Source organism: Penicillium brevicompactum, assembly GCF_028827555.1.
Source record: "Penicillium brevicompactum strain IBT 35665 chromosome Unknown utg000001l_segment0_segment0, whole genome shotgun sequence".
NCBI lineage: Eukaryota > Fungi > Ascomycota > Eurotiomycetes > Eurotiales > Aspergillaceae > Penicillium > Penicillium brevicompactum.
The window spans coordinates 593,382-603,696 of record NW_026623203.1 but is presented as its reverse complement, the minus strand read 5'-3'; the positions used below and the strand labels follow the sequence as shown (position 1 = coordinate 603,696).

Sequence of the window (10,315 nt, the reverse complement as noted above, 5' to 3'; positions counted from 1 at the left end):
TCTCGCACCCGTCACCGACTCACCGCACCTTCTCCGTCAACGTCGCCTCACTAGCGGGGCATTTGGCGACGCCAGCGACCAAAACAAATGACCATGGAAATGGGATCAAGTCTGCTCGCGCACGTCGCGATCCTACTACGCACTCTGCCACGAACTTTTCCGGCATCCATGAGTCGTCCATGAGTCGCCTGACCCGCTAGACACGATCTCCCCTGCGCCCTTGGTCGCTCCGAAGCAGCCCACCGTCACGCCTGCAATTGCGGATGATGTCAAGCCCCTTGGTTCGCCTGTACCGCTCAAAACTCATCGCATTGATAATCGCGTCGAGAAGGTGGGAAAGCGCCTTAGAAGCGACTAGGACTGCGGCCATGTCGGGTCACAGGGACGCGATCGACGAAATCGGGGAAACGAGTTCTGGACGACGGTCGCTTCGCTCGGCTGATATCGGGTCGCGGTGTAAGAGCGAACTGGCGCGGTATTTCCATAACTATGAACAAATCATCAGTCTGGAAGACCCCAAATCAGGTACGTGACTACTATATCAACCATGTCTAATGCACAACTGACGCCGTGCAGAGTTCCTGGCAGCCAAAACCACCCTTATGCTGATTGACGACCTATCCCAACCCCTTCCAATCCCAAAATCAGTTCCAACACCCTTCGGCAACCCCATCCTAGACCTGCACGGCTGCACAAAGCTCTCCCTCCCCTTCCTCCCAGACCAAGACCCAAGCACAACAGCCACAGACCCCCTAAATGAAGCGACGTATTTCCGCGCGCACCGTAAATTCGAACGTCAAGAAAAGCAACTCCGCAACATCGAGCGCAACCGCGCTCAACACGAACAACAAGTCCTAGAAAGTCTCATAGACGAGCTACGCGGCCAAGACTGGCTGCGCGTAATGGGCCTGCCCAGCGTCCACGAAACAGAAAAGAACACCTACGAGCCAAAGCGTGAAATTCTAGTCCAAGAACTCGTCACCCTAATCAGCAAATTACAAGCATGGAAGGAAGAAGAACGACGACAGGAAAGAAGAAAAAGAAAAAGAAAAACCAGACGACGCAGATCCTCGCTCGAGAAAACGTTCCCATCTCGATGATAATAGTTCACCTGCTCCAGGTGCTTTGCAGAGTGCGCCTAATCCAAGATGTTGGTGCATGGGCGGCGAGACAATTACATCAGGATACTAGGTCAACTGGTGCAGCGAAATCGAAGAAGCGCAACTCGACTACGAAATCGACTCCGATTCAGATCGAAAAGGAATCAGAACCGGGTCCTAAGCGCAAGAAATTAAACACTCCAGCTCCAACCCCTGCTTCGGCGCCAGCTCCAGTCCCATCATCAAAAAAACCATGAACAAGCACTCCTCTCCCTCATCTGGGCTCCCAAAAATTTTTGAAGCCGAATCGCTTCACTTACCAAGGGAGGAACATGATCTCCTGAGATTTGTCTTTTTCGCTAAGGGTTTCCAATACACTGGACTGCCGTTCTCCTTCTTTTTCCTGGTCTGGCGAGATCTTCGGGGCATCCACTTTGTTTGCAGGAGAACTCAAGATCTAGATAATACCATTTTCATCGATCCTCGGTGTCTCTTATGGACTATGCACACGCAGGTGGCTATGGACTGAGCTTTACAATCACCACCACGGTCTGTTGAAGCAGTCAAATTCTGACTGGAGCTGTTTTAGTTTTCAGCAGGCTATTGACATTCAACTTAATTAAAGGATAGTGATCAACAAGTCGGTCGGTAAAATTATCTAGTCTCACAACGTTGAGGGTCAAGCATGAACGCTCATTGGGATATATATTTTACTCGGACACCTCGTCGCCCTTCGTTGAAAGTTTTAGAAATTCGAAAAATGGTACATTCTAGAACTTTCAGTAATAAAAAAGAATACTTTGATGTTTCTATGTTCTTGATCACAAGTCCGAAAGTTGCGCAGTCGAGACGGACAGATCCACAGCTCAACACAACCAACACCACACTAAAGCGAGGCTAGAAAAAGAAAATCCGTAACTTCTCGGAATCAAATTCTAGACGTTTTTCGGCGATTCAACGTTGAGTCGCTCACAGATGAGGTATCGGAACAAGAAATATGAGCCTGCCATTGCGGATGGACCACAAAGCCTCAATTTAAGACGGCTATGAAGGATTCAACACAGCCAACGATTCTTGACCGACCCAGCATCCTTTTCTCAACACCACTCTTGTCTCTCTCGCTGAGCAGCTAAAGCATTAGAAATGTCGCTGCACACATTTGCGGTAAAAAAAAAGATGTGGGTTTCAACAGGCCTCGATTAAGGGAGTTGTCCCTCAACGCGTTCTACCAAGCAGCGCACTTGTGTGCGAAAGGACGAGCCGAGAAGCCTATAAATACGTTTTTTACCCCCGGCAATTCGCTCTTCATTTTGTTCACTTGACTCTGCAAAATCGAACAGGCTTGTGCCTGAGCCCACTTAATGAGTTCTTCCCCATTTGATCCAGTACTGAAGTTCCCACTGTACTGACATTTATAGAATACATCGTGGGTTTACAAGCCAGACAGTGCCAGCGGGAAATACATACAGGTGCTGTATGACTCCCAACAGATGCACTGCCATTCACAACAGCCGATTAAAGATGTCTATGCAAAGATGCCTCCGCCACAGAAGCCGACTGAGCTGATCTACTGTACAGCCTGTGTGTATTCCCAAGAGAAAGTGCGAATATCCACGTCGCAGGTATGTGAATCTTAGCTTGACTTGTCTGAATTCTACTGATCCTGAAGACGATACGATTCCAATAGAACCGACATTCGACCACAATGCACGAGCGCAAGGACCGCAACTCTTTGCCGTTCTTCGTCCCTAGGCTTGGCCACCAGAAAATGTGAGTCATGAATTCTGTCGCCGATCTATAAGCTAATAAACGATAGTAAACATTGACATCGCACCAGAAGTCCCTGAGGATACAGCACCCCCGTTAGTGCTCTGCACAAAGCCACTGCCTACATACTATTCTTGGCCCCGTCGCTTCAGACCACACATCATACCCTAGCTGAAGTGAATCAAAGCAGCGGCCAAATAAAGGTGCGAATATCCGATTGCGAGCTTGAGATGTCCATTCTTCCTGGAATTGTGTGATTTATCGCACCCTCTGCTGCGCTATATCAAATATTTGTGCAATCTTGTGCTCCAAAACACGAGCACCATTGCTGATTTTATGCCATCGTACATAGGAGCAGCCATCGCCACTGTGAAACATACCTGTTGGGAGTTCTATCGCCGCATCAGAGATAAGAACAAGGCGTCACTATCGCGTCTTCCGCCTCAACCTCACCGCCCTCACACAGAGTGTATGAACCCCGCGCCGTCCTCATCGCGAGGTCTCTTCTCATTACAACTGTGCAATCACCCTCTAAAGGTGGTTCGTCACACGCCTTTCTGCACCCAGGGCGGCTTATTCGAAGCGACAGCCGGAGAGTGCGACGAACTGGATACAACATCATGTCAACATGGCATGAATGGTGACTCCATTGATGAAGACATTGTAAGTCATCTCGTCGGTAAGATATGACCACGAAGCTAATTGATCGTTTCGTGTCAAGCGAACGTTGTGCGAACTTCATGAACAGGTAAATCATAAAATCTCGTCCAAGTGGTAAGCCTTACTGACTCGGATCGTACACCAGCGCCCCTCACAGTCCCGTCACTCGAGTCGAATGCGAAGCGAGCAATCTTGTCTACTCGAGCTCCTCTATACCGATGCGATCGCAAGCTATCTGTCCCTTCCTCATGACCACTGGTGGCATGGACGATGAATGACTGGAAGGTTCACATCGTCTCGGCCCTTCTCTCAGTCGACACTATGCATCAGTAATGTGCTAATGTGTCTACCGATACAAATTCCAGGGCATAATGGGCTAAACCACCGTCTGTCTCGGTATTCGAACACCGCGAAAGAATAGGTTCCTTGTGGATCGAATTCCTGGCGTCCAATGGGTGATATTCATTGTCCTCGGTTGGAATCTCGCGTCTTAATCCTGGAACTCCAAAAGACCGAGGAATGCTGGTGGTTTTGTCCACAGCCCGGCCTTTTGGAAGCAACGGCCGGAGAGCGCGGTGAACCAGAACACAACATGGCATGAATGGTGCTGCATTACCTTGTCGAAGAGGATTGTAAGTGATCTATTTGGCAAGTTCATATGACCACGAATATCGCTGATCGTCTCGTCTCAAGCGTACATAGCGTGCCCTCTGCGAACTCTATGAAAGGTAAGTCATAACAACTCGTCAAGTGGTAAGCCTGGCTGACCCGCATCGAACAACAGGACGTCCTCATTTTCTCTGCTCGAGTTCCCCTATACCGATGCGATCGCATGCTGTCTATCATTTCCACACAGCTACTGGTGGCATCGATGATGAGCCAATATAAAGTCCAGATCGTCTCGGCCCTTCTCTCAGTCGACTCTGTGCATCAGTCATGTGCTGATGTGTCTACCCGATGCGAAGCCCAAACCGTAATGGGCTTATACCACCGTGTCTCGGCATTCGAACACCGCGAAAGAATAGCCTCCTTGTGGATCAAATTCCTGACGTCCAATGAGCGATCCTCATTATCCTCGATTCGCATCTCACGTCTTTTGATGCCTGGCAGCTCGACAGGCACCGGGATGAGCTCATGTTTCGGTCTGGCTCATGGCGGACGAGTCCTACTTTCACCGACGAGCAGGCTGTGGGTCTAAGTCTGCGTGCAAGGAGAGGGTGAGGCGGGACCCCATTATTTCGAGCCTACAGATGAACATTGGCCATATCAGGTACGGACCGATAAAAGGAGATGGTAGGGTGTCGAGCCATAGCCGAGTCAACTAGAGAGCCACGAGCTACGAATCACCGACCCATACTGTCCTACCCGATCCTACTCCGCGTTGCTGAGCCGGTCGATGTATTCCAGCGGGTGGAGCTACCAAGCGGAAACGAACAAGTGAAAGTGAATCAACCGGACATGCACGACGCTGCATCAAGAGCACCGTCAGAACTGCTGTGGTGTCTTTGGATATACGCTGGCTGGATCTGATGCCTAAGCACCTTTTTTTCTATCAAGCCGAGTTACGTGTGCAAAGACCATTTGCCCTGGATGTCACTGCATCTCCAGGTTAGTCAACCCGAGCGCGTGTATCTCTCACTGAAATCGTCTTCTGACATATCGCGTGCAAGCGGTTTTCTCTGGGAATGGCCGAGCTCTCTACGTCCCCTACGTCGCCTGTCCTTGGTCCTTGGGCATCAAATATATATTGTCAACCCTCACCGAGCCCTGGACGACATTTGGCATATCACTGTTCAAGCAGATCCTTTGTAAAGTGAGTTGGATGTCTGCACAACTTTACTCAGAGCCATCCTCTGTGCGACCTCTCTGACTATCTATGACAGCCTATGCTAATTTTTCTACACCTAATCAGCATTCATATGATTGCTTTCGGCGGGGTTGGTTACGCGCATGTCTGCTGCGGCTCCAATCCAAGTCCGTCGTAAATGCTGGCGGAATCATCTTTACCAGATCTGGTCAAAATGGCGCTTGCTAGACCCGATCGGGCTGCAACCATGTTCTCTACACAGTAGAGTATGTTCGATTGCGTGAACTCGGGTACCACGCCCAAAAAGCAGTGGTCGCCAATTTGAGTCCGGTGTGGTTGCTACATAGGAGATGGGCTCGCAATATGAATCGCAATTGCTGTAACTGACCAAGGTGCGACGGCTCCGATGTAGAAGCAGCCAACCGGAAATTTTCGGGCCAAGCCCCTCAATTTCTTCATTCTCTTTATTGGGAGTTCACTTTGACTCGCGACCGTTGTGGATGTAGGCATTCTACAGCAGAGTGAGTGACTTGCAAGCCGCCTGAAGCAGCAAATCCGACTACGCCAGGAACAGTCTATCGCATCACCGTGATTATCTGAGCAACAAAATGTATTTCGAGCGCTCTTTCAATGCTTCATCTAGACCTGGTAGGTCTGATCGTGGGTTTTTGCCTCATTATAGCTTCACCGAGGGATATTGTTGTTTGCATTGGACCAGCTCAATCGAATTGGAGGCTGTGTGCCAAAAATACCGAGTAAACACCAGGGGATCATCGTAATAGCAAGTGATGCCAAATGGTGCAGAATCAAACAATGAAACTGATATTTCTGTCATATGTAGACTTCCGGACCGGCAAAAGCCCAAGGCCCAACCCGACCCCAACCTACAGATATTCTATGGGCCTAAGGTAGAAGTTCCCTGGGCTTTCGTGGGGCCCAATATAAACATGCCAATTCTTGGCATTTGCATAAGTAGTGTAGATTTTCCCAGTATCAATCTCTGTAAAAAAGGACACCCATTGTGAGAAATTAGCTAGCTTTGGGTATAAAATTGAATTCTATAAACCTAAAAATGAGGGTTTCCACAATTGAAAATGTCATACTTGAATAGGAACATACGCCTACTTCTGCTTTTATGAAATATATATATCTATGTGCTGGCGCTCATGAATTCTCTAAGTGCCAGAATAGTTCCAAATTCTGGTAAAACTCGACTTTTTCTTGGTAATTCCTATACAAACGGGTCTTAAGTGTCGCCATTGTTTTCCATGACTTTTATTACCAGGTCGTTGCCGTTGATACTTGATATCTTGCTTCTTGGAGTAGTTGAACCCCCGGATTGGGCCAGGGAAAACGTCGGGCCGAGAGCTGGGCTTACAGACTAGTTAGAACATGCATAAAAAAAGACATTAATCAGCAGGGTTATGAATGCTAAGACGGTAGTTGTGTGCATAGAAATGGGCTTGGTTGGGCTGTGCTGAAGTCTAGTGACCATTACTCAACATCACCGCCTGGCCATATACCACAATACACACATCAACACCCTCGTCCATACTATCGTCAATGACCATCAACGACCATCAACGACCATCAACGACCATCAACGACCATCAACGACCATCAACGACCATCAACGACCATCAACGACCATCAACGACCATCAACGACCATCAACGACCATCAACGACCATCAACGCCCGGTCAACACATCCACGACGCACCCAAATACTCACCATTTTGTTCGCTCCACGCCCTGATGGCAGATACATTCTATTGCGGCGGGAAGACTAGTCGGCCGCAAACCATTAAGACAGGAGGGTTGGGAATACGGCACTCGATAACGAAGGTTGAATCATGAAGTTACGATTCTGATATTGGTTTGCTTCTATCTAGGGCTCATTTTATTTCTCCAAAGACGATCATTCGAAATACAAAATACATCATCAAGATGGTGCGCAGGTCTTTGCTTCTTCGAGTACTCTTGATACTCGAATACTGGTCCCTAGCACCACGAAGAGGTGCCTGCACGGGCTAGAGGGGCTTCTTATCGCAGATGTCCCTGCGGAGACTCTTGTTTTCGCAGATGTCCCTGCGGAGACTCTTTTTGTCGCAGATGTCCCTGCGGAGACTCTTGGTGTCGCAGATGTCCCTGCGGAGACTCTTGGTATCGCAGATGTCCCTGCGGAGACTCTTTTTGTCGCAGATGTCCCTGCGGAGACTCTTTTTGTCGCAGATGTCCCTGCGGAGACTCTTGGTGTCGCAGATGTCCCTGCGGAGACTCTTGGTATCGCAGATGTCCCTGCGGAGACTCTTTTTGTCGCAGATGTCCCTGCGGAGACTCTTGGTGTCGCAGATGTCCCTGCGAGGCGCTTTGTTGACGCAGGACCTAGTCTGCGGAGAACTTGGTAATGCAGCGGTCTCCTGCAGAGAACTTGTTAACGCAGCGGTCTCCTGCGGGTCTCACTTGTCATCACAGCGTCCCCCTGCGGAGTTCACTTGGTAACGCAGCGCCCCCCTGCGAGGATTGTTGTTGACGCAGACCTATCCTGCGAGACACAGTTGATAACGCAGAGCCTGTCCTGCGAGACACAGTTGATAACGCAGAGCCTATCCTGCGAGACACAGTTGATGACGCAGAGCCTGTCCTGCGAGACACAGTTGATAACGCAGAGCCTGTCCTGCGAGACACAGTTGATAACGCAGAGCCTGTCCTGCGAGACACAGTTGATAACGCAGAGCCTATCCTGCGAGACACAGTTGATGACGCAGAGCCCATCCTGCGAGGATTGTTGTTGACGCAGGACCTAGGCTGCGGAGAGCTTGGTAATGCAGCGGTCTCCTGCAGACAACTTGGTGATGCAGCGGTCTCCTGCAGAGAACTTGTTAACGCAGCGGTCTCCTGCGAGGATTGTTGTTGACGCAGACCTATCCTGCGAAGCACCCTCTTACATCGCTGGGCTCGTGGCAGCGACAGCCGTGGCCACGGAGACGCTCAAGCCCGCAGGCAAGAGAGGGACATCGTGACACAGCGGAGTGTGAGGACCGAAGTCCTGATTCTTTTGGGCTGGGAATCTGGACCCTTTTATATTTTTTCGGCTACGTCTCGACCAAGGAACCAGTTGCGCAGATGGTAGCGAGAATCACCGTCTCGTTATTGGCGTTGAAGACATTTGAACAACATTGAAATGGCGTTAGGAGACTTTGTGGCCTACAGACTCAAGTTTCAACCTGGATTCATTGCGTTCAAAACCTGCGTTGAGTGTGGTGAACCATTATCATCACCTGTTGAGCAGAAAGTAACGCCGCAAAAATCTGATTCCTACACATCACTCAAGTTGCAATTGGATGCCTCAACGCGCGTGACTTTAGACAGACGCAGATACGGTTCAGCGATACAGATCCCAGGGACGACCCACGGGATAGTAGATCACGGAGGTTCTATTTGTGGCCCGCAGAAGAAATCGGAAGGATCTGCAAGGGTCCAGACACGATCCAAAACCTAGTCTTGACGGGCCGTCAGAGTACAGATGGGACAGGTCTTTGTTGCTTGGGCAGTCGGTTGGGGCAGATGAGGTATTTAGAATATCGCAAACTTTTCTCAACGAGGTCCGATCTGCGGTTTAGTTGCCCTCGCAAGAGAGACTGGTCCTTCGTACGGAAGCTGCTGCTATCTTTATCTGGTCTATAGAAGGTTCTAGAAGCTATGTCTTTTGTCTTGTATAAACCTTCCTCGTGCAAACTATACTCTCTTTGAGCCTGACCCATCCTCTCCATCTGCCAAATCCGATCGCCAATTTGATATCTCTAGCAGATGGCTTGTAGAAAATATGCTAACTACGGACAAGCCACATGAGGTAAAAAAATATCTCCGGTTTTTGGACTAGAACAGAGACATCGATTGGCTCCCAAACAAGGGTCGGCATTGTGGGCCGGCACTCCTACGGCCCTTAACTTTATTTCAATCACCTTGCGCATCTTGATCATGACGCTGAATGTAGAAGATCTTCCTGATAAAGTATTGTGTCTTGCAATATCATATACATGATCCGACCGAGAAGTTGGTGATTCTGCCCTAGATCTCTTTAGAGCTGCAGGGCTTAATTGCAAGCAACCTAAAAGCGAGTGGAGCAGAGGCTTGTAGATAAGCTTTCCTCGAGGATCATTAATGACAACCGCATTCTCTCACCGAGCGACCTTTCCCATGGTTCATCGAATTTTAATTTCAGGACTCTGCGATTGATCGACGATCCCAGCCAACTTCTACGGTCTATGGGATAACTTTAGTCAATCCATGACCTTGTGACCCCCTCGCTATTGTTTTGATTCCAAGGATGTTTGGATATATTGCGAACTATCTGAATTCATAAAAATAAATCCTCCGTCCCTAGCAACACCTAACAACCTTCATTCATTGAGATAGTTAGGATCGATGCTCGGAGCTCACGATGTAGCGCGCATGCAATCAAACCGCTGGTAGCATGAACGTTCTGCTCAGCGGTATCTCAGCTTTGTCGCTGCACAGACACGATGCACATAGTCCCAAATCTGCGATAACAATCGTATTTCTTTATGTCGCGGATGGCTGAGCAGTGGCCTCGCGCCGCCTGATATGAACGATCAGTTTGTCACCAATAGTGGATAAAGGTCGATTCATACCTAGTCTCGAGCCCTTCTCCTCGGTTGACTCAATGCTATCGGTATGGATAGGGTCGGCGGTTAGAATTGTGTGAAACCATATTGCAGTGTTACTTTGGCCAGGACCTTTCTTTGGAAGCGCTTCCAATGAAGCTCTTCCGCCCACCGATCGACGAGCGGCTCCTGCCTGGCTTCTATTCTCTGAATGCTTAGGCAGTTTGGCACCAGTACCACGTTGCTTGCGCAGAATATGATATTTTTTCCCTCGTAGAGACTCAACGCTTCGGCGCACCTGATGTTGTTCATAATATGCGTCGGAGGGGGCTTTCCACGGCAACGCCCGGTG

At 49.2% G+C, this 10,315-nt stretch overlaps 1 protein-coding gene across 1 annotated transcript; it reads left to right on the top strand.

Annotated features, from left to right (window-relative positions):
• Positions 1–489: 489 nt before the first annotated feature.
• On the top strand, positions 490–1,100 carry N7506_000128 (something about silencing 4 family protein; the record flags this gene model as incomplete). The annotated part of the gene is made up of 2 exons (XM_056949424.1): positions 490–525; positions 579–1,100. The coding sequence occupies 2 exons, from the start codon at positions 490–492 to the stop codon at positions 1,098–1,100; spliced, it is 558 nt and encodes a 185-aa protein (XP_056815339.1).
• Between the last annotated feature and the right edge of the window lie 9,215 nt (positions 1,101–10,315).